Consider the following 20,392-nt stretch of genomic DNA (forward strand, 5'->3'; position numbering starts at 1 on the left):
AACTGATACAGAGAGGTATGAAATTTTTTTAATAGTGATGAGCAAGTGGCTATTTTCAACACCAAGTAACCTTTTTTTTCGGATTTGGCTGATATTCTCAGGACCTAGAATAGAACAATGGAGCAAAGTTAATTCACTTTAAGTCGCCCAAGTTTTCTTGAAGTTGTTTTACTAAAAGCAAGCTATAAAACCTGAAAGTCACGTTTTATTTGCTTTTGCAGAAATTTTAATACGAATTCAAAATCGTAATGCAAAAAGAGTAATAGAGATTCTCGGTTTGTATCATGGTTTGTATCACGGTTTGTATCGGTTTGTATCATGGTTTGTAACAAAATTGTAACAATTTTCATATCCTGGTTTGTTTTCCAAAAAAATTGTTGACTTAGTGGAGCGAAATAATCAGCGGAGCGAAAAATCAGCCTAGGTTTCAAAGATCGTTTCGTCAATAAAAAAACACAAGTTCAAAAGGAACAGTACGATTAAAAAAATATGCAGTAAGAAAGCTGAATCAGTGGCGCGAGTTAATCGCTTCTTGATTAGCACAAGCATTTCTTATTCTAATTTGACACGGAAAGAGCTGTCTGATCAAGCAGTCCTTAAGAGGAAAACGTTAAAAATGTATAATTTCATTCAAAAAAATAATTTACATTGATTTCCTTACATTGATCTTAATGAATATGATAAAGAATAAGTCTGGAGACGTGCACTTTTGCATCGTTTTTGTCAGGGGGAAAGTTTAACCTCTGAACTTTAATGAAAGGTCAAGCATGACGTGTTACCACACATCTTTATTAGAGCTGAATTTATTGCAGTGCGTATAATTGCCTAACAAATTATTCAGTTTTTGCTCGGATAGAGCTGAGCGTATTCGGATATATCATTTTCATTGGATCGAAATTGTGGAATGTGCTCGAAACTAACTTTTGAACTAATCAGCCCACCTTTGTGTCCAGAAGAGGTGGAAAACCAGAACTTCTACTACTATTGCTACTACTACTTATTTGCGTGTCCTTGTTTACATAAATGCGATGCGAGAAATTGAACCCACATGTTTTAAGTTGTCTTTTCTATTCTCTCAAATTCCGCTCCTTCATCTCAGATTACTCAGCATTGAGCTCAGCAGCTGTTCAGTGAAAATGAATCTTCTGAAAAAATGTTATTGGATTTTACAGTAAAAGAATGGTCTGTTTAGTTTATACAAAGACCCTGTAACAAAATATTTAAATAAATACAATTTCTTCATATTTTTAATGTTTGACTATCAAACGTAGATTCATGTGATCAAATGACGTCATGAAATTGGTGAATGTGTAACAGCAGGAAAATAATTGGTTGCCAAAATTCAGAGATTTTTCCAGATCTGCAAAAGTTTGTACAAAGCTGAGTAAGAAAATTGATAAAGCGAATATTGATTTTTTAAAGCACAACTACATGCTCTTTTCCTTTACAGATAATTTTGACTATTCCAACCGTTTCTGGAACGCAAATTTCAATCGTCTGTCTTTGGACCACAGCCGCGAAAGATTTGATTTCAGCGTTTTCTTGCGCCGGTTTGTCAAAATCGACATCTACGAACTTCATTTTAGCGTTGCTCTCTTCGGGTTCAAACTCAGATTTGCTCTCGATTTCTTTCGAAACCTTTTTTTCTTCTATTTTTGTCCCAATTTTTTCTGTAGATTTTTTGACGTCCGGTGTTGGTGCTACCCTTTTTTCCGTAGACTTCTTGGGCGCGGGATGAGGTGTAACTATAATTTTGGGTTTTTCAAACGTGGGTTCCTGCTCAGTTTTTTCGGGAGCTTCCTTTTTGAATTCTACGTCTTGATCCTGTACTTCGGGAACCTTTTCGAAGTCAACATCTGCGGTTTTCTGGCGCTGGTTCGACTCCGCGTCGTGCAGGAACCGTTCGCCTTTTTCTTCTTTACTCTTTTTCTCGAATGCTGGCGTGTCGTCAATTTTTCCCTCTTCAGAATTTGGCGTGAAATCAACTTCAACTATCTTAACTTCTCTTTCGACTGTCGTTTCGAATTCAACGTCTCCAATCTTGTTCCGTAAATTAGATTCCACATCGCGTAAGAACCACTCGCCTTTTTCGTTTTTGTCAAGTTTCTCAATGCTGAGATCAGTTTTGTTCTCTTCTGAGTTGGCCTCGAAATCGACGTCTATTGACTTCATTTTGGCGTTCGATTCCGGCTCTGCTGTCTCAGCTTTCGGAGTCTCATCAGGCGATGCAAACATAGCTGGGGGAGGGGGAACAGCCGCGACTTCAGTTTCAGGGGTGTTCTGGAACGAATTGGGTCTGGAATTATTGGGGTCGTTAGACTTGATGAAGTCACTCAAACTCAAAGGTCGGTCAAATCCTTTAGGAGGTCCTTTTGGGCTGTCAGTGCCGCTTTTGTTAACGCTGACATTGTTCTCAATTTTTGGGGGAGTTGTGTTTGTAGGCGAGTCGACTCGTGTCGGGGTTGAGCTTTGTACGGGCGTAACAACCCGACTGCTAATTTTAGAACTTCGTTGACTATCATTCTGAATAGTAACTTGGTCCGCGATGTGATAAGAGGCAGAGGTATTACTATTCGACGCGACGCTTATCGACGTGTCAACCCGGTCCGAGATCTGGGCCTCAGAGTTGCCAGAAGATTCGTTATTTGAACGAGACGGCGTCCGTTTGTGGTACTGAGACACTGGGACAAAATTGGGTCTAGGAAGGGGTGGTTTTTGATCAGTCGTGTCGGCTGTGGGTTCAGCTTTCATGGGAGTCGTGTTACTTCGGACGAGAACTGGTAGGGTTTGTTTGACTTTGGGTTTGTCTTCAGATGATTGTTGTTTTGGATTCCGAGGGGCGGCTTTCACAAGAGTCTCTTGTTCCACAGGGGGTGGTGGAGCAGCTGAGAACATAATTTATATTACAAAAAGACCAGTTATTTAACTATTTAGCGACATCAACAGACCGACGATTTCTTGCTTTTTTGACCAAACCGAAGTTCCCTACGTTTAAAACTTGAAGCATAACAAAGATTTCTGATGTTTTTCGGGGTTTTTCTTCTAGCATTCTGGGCTTGTGACCTCATAAGAGATGATAACTATTTCTAAGATTGCGCTGCTTGAAAACTCGAAAAATCCCAAAATTAGATATCAATTCTCAGCTCTTGCGGCCGTGAACCGTGAGTAATGTTTTGAATCTTTTCCGTCTGTGCCCCTTCTCAGCTTAGTGGGTGCATATTTTTTCACCCCCTAGACGCACGTGCTGTATTTTCACGTGATGATTTACTATGTTTAATAGCAAGTGCTCTGTAACGTACTGGGGGGGGGGGGGGGGCGTAAACAGAAAAGATCCAATGTTTTTAGTGTAGTTCTGTAACCATATGAACAAGTTAATTAATCAGTATTTTTGTGCTGTATAGCCTAACGAGAGGTGGTTTTACCCATAACAATTTACAGATAACAAGGTCTAAAATATAAATTACAGAGGCCTATAAATCGGCCGGGCGAAAAAAAACTGTTCCAACTCCGATTTTCATCTCGCGTTGGTTCAACATTTTCCATACCTTTCCTTGCGCTGTCTTTCCGCATGGCGGCACCCGATGGTACGCTCGCAGTGTCATTCAATCCGTTTTCAGCGGGCGCAGTGATCACCACTGAGGATCGAACCGACGCCCTCGGCAACCTGTTCTTGCACGCCTTGCAAAAAGGCTTGCCCTCGTGCTCCGCGTAGGAGCTGGCCTCAAGCTGTTTGTTACAATTTGCTGAAACAAACCCAGGGTTTTGATAAATTCATTTTGATAAAAAAAAATTTTCATTGCAATTTTGTGTATGTTTTGGAAGAGACAAAGCAACGTTGTTTTAACGTTTTAGACCAAACACCAATTTCCGCCATTTAAAGACAAACATACAGGCCCAATAAACCGAAACTTTCTTATTACCTTATAAAGCTGAATACACCGCAATTTTGGTACCTGTAAACAATACCGGAAAACGACATACCGAATTACGGCATTTGACTAAATGATACGTTTCTGACCTCACAAGAGCCTTCCTTTAAAATACTTTTTTGGTTTTCCTAAATTCATTTAATATTTATCTACCATATTAATTTGACTCTATGAAACGGCGAAACCGATAAAAATCAATTAAATTTAATATAGCTTCAGGTCACTAATATTTGCTGCCATTTTTTTATCGGCGTTTCCAGGTCGTAGTTTCAACCAGGGCAGAGGTAGCGTAATCACGAGTGAATTAAGCAACTAAAAAAGTTTTAATCACAATCAATTGCTTAATCGGTTGTTTTCAGCCTAGGTTACTAAAACTAAATTTTTCATAATTGAATACCCAAATTGAATGTCACACTTTAAAAGAAGATACCGTAGCTTAGTTTTCTAAAATTAAGAAACAAGACTGTCCCAAATTTCACCTTCATCTCAGAATTAATCCAATTATTTTTTTTTGGTTCCATAGCAAAATACCTCAAATTTTCTATGACTAAGTTTTATGCTGTTGAACACAAAGATACCAAAGCGTGCGCTCTTGAACTAAGCATGCTGAAGATATTTGTAACATTTCTAAACTAAAGATACTCGGTTTTCTAACGTTTCAAAATCAACTACAGTAAACATTTCATACGGTTTTAAAACAAAGATACAAAAATATCCCTAGTTTTAGAGTTAAATGTAGATCAGATTCCTGCGTTTTAAACTGAGGATTTTTAGCTTTCTTTCCCTCGAAAATGAAACGTAACGATTCCTTTATTTGTTTTTCAAACAAAGCCTAATACTTTTCTATATTGTTCTTAAACCAAAGAGAGCAAAGTGATCTTGGGTTTTAAAAACAAAATACCGATGATTTGTTAGTTTTGAAATAAAAAATACTCAATTTTGTACAGTTAAAATCGATTCCAAAGCATCCATTTCAATAACGCTTTTTTTATCGTATCTGCGGCAGTCAGACCTAACTTGGTTAGACGGGGTTACCCAAGGAGACGTCGACTCATGAGAATATGTTCTTGGTCAAAATTAGGTATGAAAACAATACTTGACCCCAAAGAAGGTTTTTGATTATGCACAATGTTTTGCTGATCAATCTCATTTTTTTCATGTTAGACATTCGAGTGATCCAAAATGTCATGCTCGGCTCGGAAAATTTCATCTCAAAATTTGAGGCAAGCATTTCCATGAACATATGGAGTTCGCACATGCTTGTATCATTGTTTAGAAAAAGAGTATGATTCGACTTATGAAAATTTTGTTTCTGCGTCACTGCAGTGGAGCAGCAATAACCAGTCAACTGCCTTTCCTATTATTCGCCACATCCTAGACTGTTCATTTTATGCGTAGGAATATGGCCACTTTTTCAGCAAAACTTTAACGGGGTACCGTAATTGCTGCCAACTTTGGCCACGCTTTGGTCAACCTGAAGCTATGGTTAAGCAAGATCTCATCCTCATACACAAAGCCTCACGAAGGTCGGGAGATCGAACGATGGTGTGTCGATCACATGCCTGATTTATCACGGCGCTTATAGAGATTATTGCTTGACTTCAACTAAAATGACTCGGCACTTAGTCCAATATGAGCCACAGCCCCCCCCCCCCCACCCAATCGAGTTCAGATAGGTCCAGTTCTAAACTGTCTAAGGGGATTGACTAAATGAATGGATTGAATTTAGTTGGGTGGTTAATTACAGGTATACAAATTGATGTATTTTAAAAACAATAAACATTAATCCAACCAGTACAACCAGCGAGAAAAACATTTCTCTTCGAGTGGTTGCCCAAATGAAAACATAACACTGAAAACTTTTAAATTGAACCGTTTTTCAATGGAAAAATGATAATAATTTCTGCGCTATCAAACACACATATGTTTCATTGAAGGTTTTGCAAAAAAATTTTAATGCGGGTTTTGTTAATTTTTTTAGGTATGCTGGATGTTTTCTTAAAGATTGTAGTACGTTAAAAAACTTTATTTTTTATAGATTGTTCTTCTGTCCGCTTTCGTGGAGGGTTTAAGAGTCCTTGAGATGCTCGAGACTTGGGCAATTGAATGAGCAACATTATCATAGCTACCCTCTCTTATTCTTTTGAATAACTCACAGAAAATACTAAAAAAAAATACTGAAAAGTTCGAATACTGAAAAGATGTTGTGTTTAAGGAAAATTTCTGATACAGGGTTGAAGTTCTTTAGGGATTGAATTGTAGTCTTATTTTGCTAACCGCACTTGAAGCACTTTTTATGGAAACACTGTCCCATGGCCAGCACCTGTTCCATGAGGTATACTTTCTGCCCACAAACCGCACACTCCGGGGTGCGACCCATCTTCATGGCCAGAGTAGGGGGCATCCTGCAACAACCACCAAAACACAATATTAATGGAAAACGGGGAACTATTCTGTCAGTCCCAGACAAAACAGTCCCAGACAAAACAGTCCCAAATTGCAAAATATTCCCAGACAAAACAGTCCCAGACAAAATAGTCCCAAGAAACCAGACAAAACAGTCCCAGACAAAATAGTCCCAAATAAAATGTACCTAATGCCAATATACCCAATGTACTTTGAAATGTTCGTTCAATAATCCGACAACAAATTAGCAGTCGCTATTACCCGTATGTTTTAACATACTTAATGGCCATGGCCATGCCTCAGCGGCCCGTGGGACTTGATATGAAACTATCACAACCGAACATGGGATTAAATTATCCGCTTGTTAAATCATACGTGTGAGAGCTATTATAATGGCCTTGGGACTATTTTGTCTGGGACTGTTTTGTCTGGTTTCTTGGGACTATTTTGTCTGGGACTGTTTTGTCTGGGAATATTTTGCTATTTGGGACTGTTTTGTCTGGGACTGTTTTGTCTGGGACTGTTTTGTCTGTTCACCCTATTCTGTATACCGTGTTACGATGCAACAGAATAATTATGTAAGCAAAGTTGTGTGAGATTTAAGATGTTAATGCGTAAGAAATGCATTATATTTATGCAAGTCAATGCATGTGAAAATGAAAATTATATTAAAAAATTGTTGAATGTGATTAAATGTTTAGTTGTTTAGTAAATTAAATGTTTAGTAAATTAAAACATTTTAGCATTTCTTATAAAAATGCAGCAAAATCTTGATATCTGATACATAAATTGGGCATTTCGAAAAACTAAATTTTAGAGCATTCAGTACATTCAGCTTACTGGTAATAAATTATATTCTGTTCTACTCTTTAACGCTCCCGCGCCGCACCAACGGACTTTGAGCAACACTAAATGGTAGCTTGAGTCTTAACCGGCACTTGGGGGGGGGGGGGGGGGGTGAAAAAAGTACATCCTTCGATTCTCCAGGAAAAAATGGCGTTATCATAACGCAAGACACTTTCTAATCAAAAGTTTTTTTGTCAAAATGCGACGTGTAGCAATCGTTGATATTTTGATGGCCTTATATATAAATTTAATACAATTAACTATATTTAGGTCCCTATACTCAAGTATTTTTGTGCCTTTTTTTTAAGTCGCAACTTTCGAAGTTGAACAATTGATATACAAATGATAACGATTTGCTCATGTATTTCTCACGTTGAATTTCATGTATTTCTCACGTTGAAAACATATTTAAATGTTTACTTGATTTTGCACAATTTCCCGTTTTTTTTAGTTGGAAATTTAACTTCTGATTTGGATGTTGAAATTTGAAAAATTTGTTTTTGTTTGAAAAACGGCTGAAGTTAGAAAGCATAAGATAGCAGTACAAATTAAGCGGGGTCATTGTGTTTAATTTCTTGCTTAATAAATTCCAGATGCAAAATTGTGAACGGAGTAATAATATAAAAAAATGTTATCCAGAATCCAAGAACGTGCTAAGAACGAAGCAGAAACTGAAAGCACTAAATTGCTCAAATTTGACTGGTTATCAATCGGTTTTACGAAGACCTAGTCAAATAATGCATTGAAGAAGTTTAAGACTGTTTAGCGAGGCAACTTTGATCGACTTTCTCATTAGGTTATGACCAATATATAATTACCAAAGAAACAACTTTGGGAAGCTAAAACAGTCCCTAAATCAAAATTTGAACTGAAGTTCACGACTAGAGAAGACAATTCAATGTGCCTTGATGCTGATCGTTGTTTTACCTCAGAATTTCATCGCAAAAACTTTAATTTTAGTCAAGGGAGTAGTCATTTTGGTACGCCGAAAAAGGAAACGTCTAGTTTTTGAAAATTTTGTGAAAGAATCAGTCGTGACGTTGAGCTTTGCTTTGAAAAAATTGGTCAACGAAAAGAAGTACCTTGTTCGCTAGTTATGTCGTTAAGTTGTCCACTTTTGTAACAAAGCTTCATTGTAATTTCAGATTTATTTTCGCTCTCTCCAATTGGAGTAATGCAATCAGTTTTCAGTGTTAACTAATGTTTTTATTAAGTTTTTAACTGGTTAAATTCGAAGGACTTGGGATGTTAATGCGTCTTTTGAATTTAATTCTAATTTTCAATCATTCGTAAAAATTAAAATTCCAAAATTATTAAATTGTTGTATCGCAGATTTCACAATGTAATCTGATCAAATGAACAAAATCCAAATGAGAGTATTAATATCTTCATTGCTGTCAACTTAAAATTTGAAAAATCAATAGTAAACATTTCCCTGTCAACTTAAAATTTGGAAAAAAAAACAAACTCGAGCATCTCAAGTAGAATGAATAAAGAAACCCGTAGCTTTTTGTGAGAAAATTTGTCATTGAGGTTTTTTTCCGGTCTCTTTTTATTTTGTGTATTATCGTAAAAGAAATTTGGTTGCAAATACTAAACTTGTCTCCCTCTGCAACTTGCGATCACCGCTGCCACTCATCCCAAAAGTACTTATGGTTGACCCCGTCATCACATCATTTTTCTTCAAGGGTTGATTACTTAAAAAGAGCATATAATTCTCCTTACAAGAAAACGAACAAAAATTTCAAGAACTGTTTGAAAAGTGGTGAAAAAAATTTTCTCTTAAAGTTTAATGAAAATCATGCAATATTAGAGCCAATTTTTAAAATGCAAATTTTTAAAATCATTGTTTTAACTTGGGAAAATATTCCTTATTCTTTTGCCTGTTAGCAATACGTATTTTTGTTGCATGCACCATGATACGATGCCAGAATAATACATCAGAAACATAAATGCAAGATAGACTGAGAACGAAAATATATTTTTTTGCTTTTGTGCTTTCAATTACATGATGGAACAATTTCAGGCGTCTAAAGTTCTTTTTTTAGTTGGAACTAATTTGTTTACTGCAAACTATTCCGCTATTATCAAACAATACAGATGCACTGCTGCTATCGGACATCAGGCTTTTCACACAGAAATTGAAGGCTTTGGCTAGGTTTTGTTGGGGCAATATAAGCAATAAAATAGGCAATATAAGCAGTAAAAAAGTTTCACGAGTCATTTAATCTTTCTTGCCACTTTTTTTGACAAACTGAACTAAAAGCAGAGGAAAAAGACTGTCAATTTTGCCTAGTCCATATGATTTTTTTTGCCGAATATGCTGTCTAGTTGGAATATTTGGAATATTAGTTGGCTAGTTGCAAAGTAACTGAATTTGTCAAAAACGTCTGTTTTAGTTGTCAATTTAATTCTAAGCGAAGCAAATTTATTGAACAAAAGCGTAAATAAGTATAATTATAATACCAAAAATAAATGACGAACCGGAAGAAACAAAAAAGATTTATCGAAAATAATAACTGTTGTAGATTCAATTAATTTAGTTCAAAAACTAACTGAAGAATAGGTATTGGTTCAACTGCCAAGTTGAGAGTTTCTTTGGTAGCCCGTAGAGGAAATGGTTAAATTTTTAAAAACAAAAATTGGAAACTTGACAATTTTCATCAAAAAAAAAATTTTTAGAGAAATTTTGTAAACTCCAGAATTAGTCGCAAACAAAATTCTTTAGATGAACAAAAATTATCCACATTTAGTCAGAAAAAATTTGCTGATTTGACTGAAAACAAAAAAAAAATTTGCTTTTTTCACACCTGAAGTGATTAAAGTCAACAATATGATTAGTAAACAATCAAAAACAAAGTCAAACTGACAATCTGTTTTTTAAAATTACCTGTGAAAAAGATTGCTTTTTAACCGAAGGATAATATTTATGACCTTATTGGAAAAAGAGACGGGTCCGAAAAAAGTTTTCGTTTTAGTCTTAACTTTCTTTGATAAGCGGTTACGTCCTTATCAGCGATTTGATATAATATTTTGGGAAAAAATGAAGCATTGGATGGATATATTTGTTAAAACGTCTAGTTTTCGTGGATTTCAACATAATTTTAGAAAATATTGAACCTTAAATTGGGTTAATGTTAAATTGCTGAAAAGCAGAAAAGTTTGGCAAGCCATTTTGCTTCTTTTAGACTAGTTCATGGTTCATTAAAAAAGAAACTATCCTTATGGCTTTGAAATTGATGTGTTTGTAGTTCTTCGAAACTTGAGAAACCTTGAGTCATTTCTTGAAAACTAAAGAAATTTTAAATCTGTGTTTTGTTGGACCTTTTTTTATTATTGTAAAAAATCGCTTCCTTAGTGATGTGGTGCGAAGAGGGAAAAGCTGTGGGGACTCTTAGAGCTGCCATTTTTTGTGCATTGATTTGTTACATGAACCTTCGTTTTTGACCTTCTTGCTCTGGAGTTGAGCAAAACTAGAACAAATTTTACATTTTTCTGAGGCCCTTAAATATATATATATATATATATATATATATATCTAAACTGTTATTAGATATTTATTCTGTTTCTAGTCCCTTGCATTTCTATGACACTCAGCTACAGGTATTATGGTGTCCTACAGCACGTTATTTTGATTAAAAATAATAGCACGCGCGCTAGATCATTTGAATGCCATCCTAGGCAGGGGGATTGTTTAATCAGAATACATTTGACTATTTATGATGCTGTTAATCAAAAATTGGGAAGTATCAGGACATACGCCACCAAATAATTCAGTTTTGTTATCAGTGTATGAACGGCAGAAGTTAGATTCTCTAGGGAAATGTAATTAAAATTTTTAGATTTGTGAGCCCCAGCATAGTTGGTGCATATTATTTTCAAACCCAAGCGTACGTATAGTTAATTTAAAATGACATGCTTCATAATGTCACGTTCTCAGTAAATGGGGGTATTTTGCGTTTTCGAGGGGCTCACAAACGTAAGTGATCCCGAAATTCCAACTGCAAAAGAAAATAAAATTGAATCCATTGTCACATGCACATTTTCTTTTTTCGTGTCTTTCCCATTACAGCCCCGTCACTTGTGTGGTCATATAAACTATAGCACGCCCACATAGTTATTATACCATAATGAGGGCTATGTTTTCGTGAGGTAAAAATAAGGACTCCTTTTATTTTTGGGATTACTATATGTATATCGGTGCTTCAAAAACTTATCTAAAAATATTTAGCGGCCATTTATTTGAGAACCAATTTGAGTGTTAAATTAAATCCATTGAGAAAATATGAATAGAAAAAAAATATTTTTATAATTAACTTCTTGTGATTTGACCTAAATTTAATCGTGGGTTTTAACATAATCTCTGAAAAATACTGTTCCTCAAATGGCTTGATGGTAAATCGCCGAAAAGCAGCGATAGCTGGGAGACCTTTGCAGGCCTTTTTGCTTCTACCCGAGTATATGATGGCTCGTTCTAAAAAATATCTTGCTGGCTTTGAGATTGATTTTTTTATATCTTTCAAAGATTTGTGAAATGTTTAAAGAAATTTAAAACTTGTATCATCGTTGCAACTATTTTTTTTTACATATTTTACATATATCGCTTCATTAGTGATGTGGTGCGAAATTGCCAAATGAAGGGAAATATGTGTGGGCTGCTAGAACTGCTATTTTGTTTCTTGTGCATTTGAACAAGTATTTGACCTCATAGCTCTAGAAATGAGCAAATCTAGACTAAATTTTACTTCATTCTGATGCCCTTAAATATTTTTTTTTGTTATGAATAGGTTATTCGGATCCATTCTGTTTCCAGTCCCTTGTGTTTTTATTACCCACAATTACAAATGTTGTAGTTTCAGACAGCACGCAGGGGATGGACTAATCAGAATGGATCCGCCTTATGAAGCTATTTAGCGAAGAAGTTATAAATAAGCCGCAAGCTAATTAAGTTAAGCAGTTCTATTATCAGCATATAAGCAGCAACAAATTAAATATCTAGGAAAAACGAAATTGAATCTTTTCCTTTTGTGTTGTGACCCCACCATAGTTGGTGCATATTATGTACAAGCCGAAGCGTACGTTCAACATTTTTACACAATGATTTACTGATGACATGTTCTCTGTAACTGAGGGGGTCACAAACGTAAGAGATCCCGAAGTTCCAACTGCAAAAGCAAAGTAAAACTGAATCTTTTTTCTTGTCTTTCCCATTCTAGCCCTCCATCAGCTTTGTGGTCATATAACCTCTAATCCGCCTGCATTGTAAATATACCATAATTGAGGGGTTACAATTTCGTGAGGTGAAAGGGGGGCATTAAGTGGAAAGACTCCAGAGCTATAATTCTGGAGCAATAATCCTGGAGCTATAATTCTAGGCGAAGCAAATTTATTGAACAAATGCGTAAATAAAAAAATTATAATACCAAAATAAATGACGAACCGGAAGAAACAAAAAAGATTTATCGAAAATAATAACTGTTGTAAATTCAATTAATTTAGTTCAAAAACTAACTGAAGAATAGGTATTGGTTCAACTGCCAAGTTGAGAGTTTCTTTGGTAGCCCGTAGAGGAAATGTTTAAATTTTTAAAAACAAAAACTGGAAACTTGACAATTTTCATCAAAAAAATTTTTAGAGAGATTTTGTAAACTCCAGAAATAGTCGCAAACAAGTTTTTTTAGATGAAAAAAATTATCCACATTTAGTCAGAAAAAATTTGCTGATTTGATTGAAAACAAAAAATTTTTTGCTTTTTTCACACCTGAAGTGATTAAAGTCAACAATAGGATTACTAAACAATCAAAAACAAAGACAAGCTGACAATCTGTTTTTTAAAATTAACTGTGAAAAAGATTGCTTTTTAACCGAAGGATAATATTTATGACCTTTTAGGAAAAAGAGACGGGTCCGAAAAAAGTTTTCGTTTTAGTCCTAACTTTCTTTGATAAGCGGTTACTTCCTTATGAGCGATTTGATATGATATTTTGGGAAGAAATGAAGCATTGGATGGATATATATGTTAAAACGTCTAGTTTTCGTGGATTTCAACATAATTTTAGAAAATATTGAACATTAAATTGGGTTAATGTTAAATTGCTGAAAAGCAGAAAAGTTTGGCAGGCCATTTTGTTTCTTTTAGACTAGCTCATGGTTCATTAAAAAAGAAACTATCCTTATGGCTTTGAGATTGATGTGTTTGTAGTTCTTCGAAACTTGAGAAAGCTTGAGTCATTTCTTGAAAACGAAAGAAATTTTAAATGTGTGTTTTGTTGGACCATTTTTTTTATTTTGTAAAAAATCGCTTCCTTAGTGATGTGGTGCGAAGAGGGAAAAGCTGTGGGGACTCTTAGAGCTGCCATTTTTTGTGCATTGATTTGTTACATGAACCTTCGTTTTTGACCTTCTTGCTCTGAAGTTATGCAAAACTAGAACAAATTTTACATTTTTGTGAGGCCCTTAAATATAAATATCTAAACTTTTATTAGATATTTATTCTGTTTCTAGTCCCTTGCATTTCAGTTACAGGTATTATGATGTCCTACAGCACGTTACTTTGATTAAAAATAATAGCACGCGCGCTAGATCATTTGAATGCCACCCTAGGCAGGGGGATTGTTTAATCAGAATACATTTGACTATTTATGATGCTGTTAATCAAAAATTGGGAAGTATCAGGACATAAGCCACCAAATAATTCAGTTTTGTTATAAGTGTATAAACGGCAGAAGCTAGATTCTCTAGGGAATTGTAATTAAAATTTTTAGGTTTGTGAGCCCCAGCATAGTTGGTGCATATTATTTTCAAACCCAAGCGTACGTATAGTTAATTTAAAATGACTTGCTTCATAATGTCACGTTCTCAGTAAATGGGGGTATTTTGCGTTTTCGAGGGGCTCACAAACGTAATTGATCCCGAAATTCCAACTGCAAAACAAAATAAAACTGAATCCATTGTCACATGCACTTTTTCTTTTTTTTCGTGTCTTTCCCATTACAGCCCCATCATTTTTGTGGTCATTTAAACTATAGCACGCCCACATAGTTATCATACCATAATGGGGTCTATATATTCGTGAGGTGAAAATAAGGACTCCTTTTATTTTTGGGATTACTATATGTATATCGGTGCTTTAAAAACTTATCTAAAAATATTTAGCGGCCATTTATTTGAGAACCAATTTGAATGTTACAATAAATCCACTGAGAAAATATGAATAGAAAAAAAATATTTTAAAAATTAACTTCTTGTGATTTGACCTAAATTTAATCGTGGGTTTTAACATAATCTCTGAAAAATACTGTTCCTCAAATGGCTTGATGGTAAATCCCCGAAAAGCAGCGATAGCTGGGAGACCTTTGCAGGCCATTTTGCTTCTACCCGAGTATATGATGGCTCGTTCGAAAAAATGTCTTGCTGGCTTTGAGATTGATGTTTTTGTAAATCTTTCAAAGATTTGTGAAAATTTTAAAGAATTTTAAAACTTGTATCATCGTTGCAACTATTTTTTTACATATTTTACATATATCGCTTCATTAGTGATGTGGTGCGAAAATGCCAAATGAGGGGAAATATTTGTGGGCTGCTAGAACTGCTATTTTGTTTCTTGTGCATTTGAACAAGTATTGGACCTCATAGCTCTTGAAATGAACAAATCTAGAACAAATTTTGCTTCCGTCTGATGCTTTTAAATATTTTTATTATTAATAGGTTATTGGGATCCATTTTGTTTCCAGTCCCTTGTGTTTTTATTGCACACATTTACAAATGTTGTAGTTTCAGACAGCACGCAGGGTGAAGGACCAATCAGAATGGATCCGCCTTATGGAGCTATTTGGCGAAGAAGTTATGATATCAGGATATAAGCCGCAAGCTTATTCAGTGAAGCGGTTCTATTATCAGGATATAAGCAGCAACAAACTAAATATCTAGGAAAAACGAAATTGAATCTTTTCCTTTTGTGTTGTGACCCCACCATAGTTGGTGCATATTATGTACAAGCCGAAGCGTACGTTCAACATTTTTACACAATGATTTACTGATGACATGTTCTCTGCAACTGAGGGGGTCACAAACGTAACAGATCCCGAAGTTCCCACTGCAAAGCAAAGAAAAACTGAATCTTTTTTCTTGTCTTTCCCATTAAAGCCTCCGTCAGTTTTGTGGTCATTTAACCTATAATCAGCCTGCATTGTAAATATACCATAATTGAGGGGATACAATTTCGTGAGGTGAAAGGGGGCTATAAGTGGAAAAACTCCAGAGCTATAATTCTGGAGCTATAATCCTGGAGCTATAATTCTAAGCGAAGCAAATTTATTGAACAAATGCGTAAATAAGAATAATTATAACACCAAAAATAAATGGCGAACCGGTAGAAACAAAAAAGATTTATCGAAAATAATAACTGTTGTAAATTCAATTAATTTAGTTCAAAAACTAACTGAAGAATAGGTATTGGTTCAACTGCCAAGTTGAAAGTTTCTTTGGTAGCCCGTAGAGGAAATGGTTAAATTTTTAAAAACAAAAATTGGAAACTTGACAATTTTCATCAAAAAAATTTTTAGAGAAATTTTGCAAACTCCAGAAATAGTCGCAAACAAGTTTTTTTAGATGAAAAAAAATTATCCACCTGAAGTGATTAAAACCAACAATATGATTACTAAACAATCAAAAACAAAGACAAACTGGCAATCTGTTTTTTAAAATTACCTGTGAAAAAGAGTGCTTTTTAACCGAAGGATAATATTTATGACCTTTTTGGAAAAAGAGACGGGTCCGAAAAAAGTTTTTGTTTTAGTCTTAACTTTCTTTGATTAGCGGTTACGTCCTTATCAGCGATTTGATATAATATTTTGGGAAGAAATGAAGCATTGGATGGATATATTTGTTAAAACGTCTAGTTTTTGTGGATTTCAACATAGTTTTAGAAAATATTGAACCTTAAATTGGGTTAATGTTACCTTGCTGAAAAGCAGAAAAGTTTGGCAGGCCATTTTGCTTCTTTTAGAGTAGCTCATGTTTCATTAAAAAAGAAACTATCTTTATGGCTTTGAAATTGATGTGTTTGTAGTTCTTCGAAACTTGAGAAACCTTGAGTCATTTCTTGAAAACTAAAGAAATTTTTAATCTGTGTTTTGTTGGACCTTTTTTTATTTTTGTAAAAAATCGCTTCCTTATTGATGTTGTGCGGAGAGGGAAAAGCTGTGGGGACTCTTAGAGCTGCCATTTTTTGTGCATTGATTTGTTACATGAACCTTCGTTTTTGACCTCCTTGCTCTGGAGTTGAGCAAAACTAGAACAAATTTTACTTTTTTCTGAGGCCCTTAAATATATATATATATATATATATATATATCTAAACTATTATTAGATATTTATTCTGTTTCTAGTCCCTTGCATTTCAGCTACAGGTATTATGGTGTCCTACAGCACGTTACTTTGATTAAAAATAGTAGCACGCGCGCTAGATCATTTGAATGCCATCCTAGGCAGGGGGATTGTTTAATCAGAATACATTTGATGCTGTTAATCAAAAATTGGGAAGTATCAGGACATACGCCACCAAATAATTCAGTTGTGTTATCAGTGTATAAACGGCAGAAGCTAGATTCTCTAGGGAAATGTAATTAAAATTTTTAGGTTTGTGAGCCCCAGCATAGTTGGTGCATATTATTTTCATACCCAAGCGTACGTATAGTTAATTTAAAATGACATGCTTCATAATGTCACGTTCTCAGTAAAGGGGGTATTTTGCGTTTTCGAGGGGCTCACAAACGTAAGTGATCCCGAAATTCCAACTGCAAAACAAAATAAAACTGAATCCATTGTCACATGCACATTTTCTTTTTTCGTCTCTTTCCCATTACAGCCCCATCACTTGTGTGGTCATATAATTTATAGCACGCTCACATAGTTATTATACCATAATGAGGGCTATGTTTTCGTGAGGTGAAAATAAGGACTCCTTTTATTTTTGGGATTACTATATGTATATCGGTGCTTCAAAAACTTATCTAAAAATATTTAGCGGCCATTTATTTGAGAACCAATTTGAGTTTTAAATTAAATCCATTGAGAAAATATGAATAGAAAAAAAAATTTTAATAATTAACTTCTTGTGATTTGACCTAAATTTAATCGTGGGTTTTAACATAATCTCTGAAAAATACTGTTCCTCAAATGGCTTGATGGTAAATTGCCGAAAAGCAGCAGTAGCTGGGAGACTTTTGCAGGCCATTTTGCTTCTACCAGAGTATCTGCTGGCTCGTCCGAAAAATATCTTGCTCGCTTTGAGATTGATGTTTTTGTAATTCTTTCAAAGATTTGTGAAATTTTTAAAGAAATTTAAAACTTGTATCATCGTTGCAACTATTTTTTTTTACATATTTTACATATATCGCTTCATTAGTGATGTGGTGCGAAATTGCCAAATGAAGGGAAATATGTGTGGGCTGCTAGAACTGCTATTTTGTTTCTTGTGCATTTGAACAAGTATTGGACCTCATAGCTCTTGAAATGAACAAATCTAGAACAAATTTTGCTTCCGTCTGATGCTTTTAAATATTTTTATTATTAATAGGTTATTGGGATCCATTTTGTTTCCAGTCCCTTGTGTTTTTATTGCACACATTTACAAATGTTGTAGTTTCAGACAGCACGCAGGGTGAAGGACCAATCAGAATGGATCCGCCTTATGGAGCTATTTGGCGAAGAAGTTATGATATCAGGATATAAGCCGCAAGCTTATTCAGTGAAGCGGTTCTATTATCAGGATATAAGCAGCAACAAACTAAATATCTAGGAAAAACGAAATTGAATCTTTTCCTTTTGTGTTGTGACCCCACCTTTTGTGTTTTTATCGCCCACATTTACAAATGTTGTAGTATTTGTTGTTTCAGACAGCACGCAGGGGGATGGACTAATCAGAATGGATCCGCCTTATGGAGCTATTTGGTGAAGAAGTTATAATATCAGGATATAAGCCGCAAGCTAATTCAGTGAAGCAGTTCTATTATCAGGATATAAGCAGCAAAAAATTAAATATCTAGGAAAAAATTAAATATCTAGGAAAAACGAAATTGAATCTTTTCCTTTTGTGTTGTGACCCCACCATAGTTGGTGCATATTATGTACAAGCTCAAGCGTACGTTCAACATTTTTACACAATGATTTACTGATGACACGTTCTCTGTAACCGAGGGGGTCACAAACGTAACAGATCCCGAAGTTCCAACTGCAAAGCAAAGAAAAACTGAATCTTTTTTCTTGTCTTTCCCATTAAAGCCCCCATCAGCTTTGTGGTCATATAACCTATAATCCGCCTGCATGGTAAATATACCATAATTGAGGGGTTACAATTTCGTGAGGTGAAAGGGGGGGCTATAAGTGGAAAGACTCTGTTTTATTTGGATTCATTTAGGTATATCGGGGTTTTTTTCAAATTTATTCAAAATATATTCAGTGTTCATTTACTTAAGAACCATTTTGCTGATTGCCATATCAAAATTGCTGAATAATTATGATCCTGAAAAATTATTGACCCCTCACCCCTAGCTGGAACGAAATACCCAATTCAAAGAACGAGTCAGCTTTGCAAAAACAACTTCCCATCTATAACTTCTTAACTTTTTACATCACAATACGAAACATTTAAAAATTTGGAGTAAAATTACAAAAGAGCAGCAAAAACTTACTTTATCTTTGAAGTTGAAACTCAAGTGACTTTGCTGAGAACTTTGATAACTTTTTTTGCCAAAGAAAACAGAAAACAGTGAATAATGCGAGATGAAGTTAAGAAAAGTTTAAACGAACAGCTTTACAGGTCAGACAGTCAAAGTTATAAACAGCAGGTGAGTTATAACTTTCAGCATTATTACACATTGTTTTTTGAGGTGTATAGCAAATCGGTTTGTACAACTTTACTCAAACCATTTTTTTAAAATTAAAATTACTTCGAAGGCTTGAAAAGTTTAGTCGTTTTGTTATTAAATTCTCAAACTAACAATTCGGTTGATGTAAAAGTAAATGTAATCTGAATTACAATAAATTGGAATTTGGTGACAAAATACAGGTGTGTGTGTGTGTGTGTGCGTTTGCGTTTATAATGGTTGAAGTAACAACCAGTCTGGTTAGAAGAGGTTATAACAAAAACTGTGCTTTACCATTAACCATTTACATCTTGTATGATTACGCACACGCCTATAGGCACGGCTAACATAATCGGAGCTTTTGTGATTTTCAGCTTATGTTTAATTAAATTTAACTTGGTATTAAAATGTGGTCATTTTAATAGATTATAAAAGTTGTTCAAAGGAAACTTCAATTAAATGTGTAATTGTTTTGTTGATAATCAGAGAAAGCAAAAAATACTAAATGTTTCTTTTGAGGCGAAAGGTGCAAACAGTGAATTGAAACCTAATAGTAGCGCGGAAAAAAATTGTGTCAAGGGTGTGTATGTATGTGTGTGTGTGTGTGTGTGTGTGTGTGTGTGTGTGTGTGTGTGTGTGTATGTGTGCGTTTTGGTGTGTGTGTGTGTGTATATATGTGTGTGTGTGCGTGTGTGTGTGTGTGTGTGTGTGTGTGTGTGTGTGTGTTTGTATGTTTTTGTGTTTGGGTGTGTGTGCACTAAATTTAGCAAATAACCCTGTGAGCTAAAGGCTAATGTTAGGTTGCAAAGATCATTCAAAATCTTGGGGCATTTTAACTTCAACTCATGAACCAATAATAAATTATATACAAGGAAGCTCGGTAATGTGCGTCCGCACATAATGTTCCGACCCCCTTTATCCACGATTTTGGCTTAATTGTCTACCAAATGAGAGAGAGAGAGAGATAAAACTTTCAAAAAGTCTCACGTTTTGATGAAAAGTAAAAGGTGTATGAATAAAAAAATTACTTCCAACTCAAATCACTTAGAAAAGGAAATAATTCCACCTTAAGAGCCGACGGGACCTGCCATTATTAAGACTACGAAACAAGACAAACAAAAAATCAAATAGCAACAAAAATATTTACATTCAAACTCAATGTCTAACTTTTTGAAAAAGAATTCATAATAACAAAGTCAAAATAGCGTCAATTGAAAATTAAGTTAAAAAACTAGTTTACTAGTTTGTACTTCAGTAGCAGAGACGTGGTGCTAGACCTTGACGACACTCAGTAGCAAGTAGACAAAAATGAACAAAACAGCAGTTAAAAAATACGTTTGTTTC

The 20,392-nt window shown here is 34.9% G+C and overlaps 1 protein-coding gene across 1 annotated transcript; it reads right to left on the bottom strand.

The window, feature by feature from the left end:
* Positions 1-1,141: 1,141 nt before the first annotated feature.
* On the bottom strand, positions 1,142-19,179 carry LOC142336839 (uncharacterized). The gene is made up of 4 exons (XM_075385784.1): positions 18,875-19,179; positions 6,207-6,334; positions 3,546-3,743; positions 1,142-2,885 (listed from the first exon to the last, which is right to left on the bottom strand). The coding sequence occupies exons 2-4, from the start codon at positions 6,331-6,333 to the stop codon at positions 1,417-1,419; spliced, it is 1,794 nt and encodes a 597-aa protein (XP_075241899.1). The 5' UTR covers position 6,334; positions 18,875-19,179; the 3' UTR covers positions 1,142-1,416.
* Between the last annotated feature and the right edge of the window lie 1,213 nt (positions 19,180-20,392).

This window comes from Convolutriloba macropyga, chromosome 3 (genome assembly GCF_964194025.1).
Source record: "Convolutriloba macropyga chromosome 3, txConMacr16.3, whole genome shotgun sequence".
NCBI lineage: Eukaryota > Metazoa > Xenacoelomorpha > Acoela > Convolutidae > Convolutriloba > Convolutriloba macropyga.

Bases quoted from the DNA above. Each gene is read 5' to 3' on its own strand.
- LOC142336839 (XM_075385784.1), bottom strand. From the start codon at position 6,333: ATGCCCCCTACTCTGGCCATGAAGATGGGTCGCACCCCGGAGTGTGCG. The intron at 3,744-6,206 runs GTTAGCAAAATA...GGTTTGTTTCAG, and splicing joins TAAAAAGTGCTTCAAGTGCG to CAAATTGTAACAAACAGCTT. The intron at 2,886-3,545 runs GTATGGAAAATG...TTATGTTCTCAG, and splicing joins GAAAGACAGCGCAAGGAAAG to CTGCTCCACCACCCCCTGTG.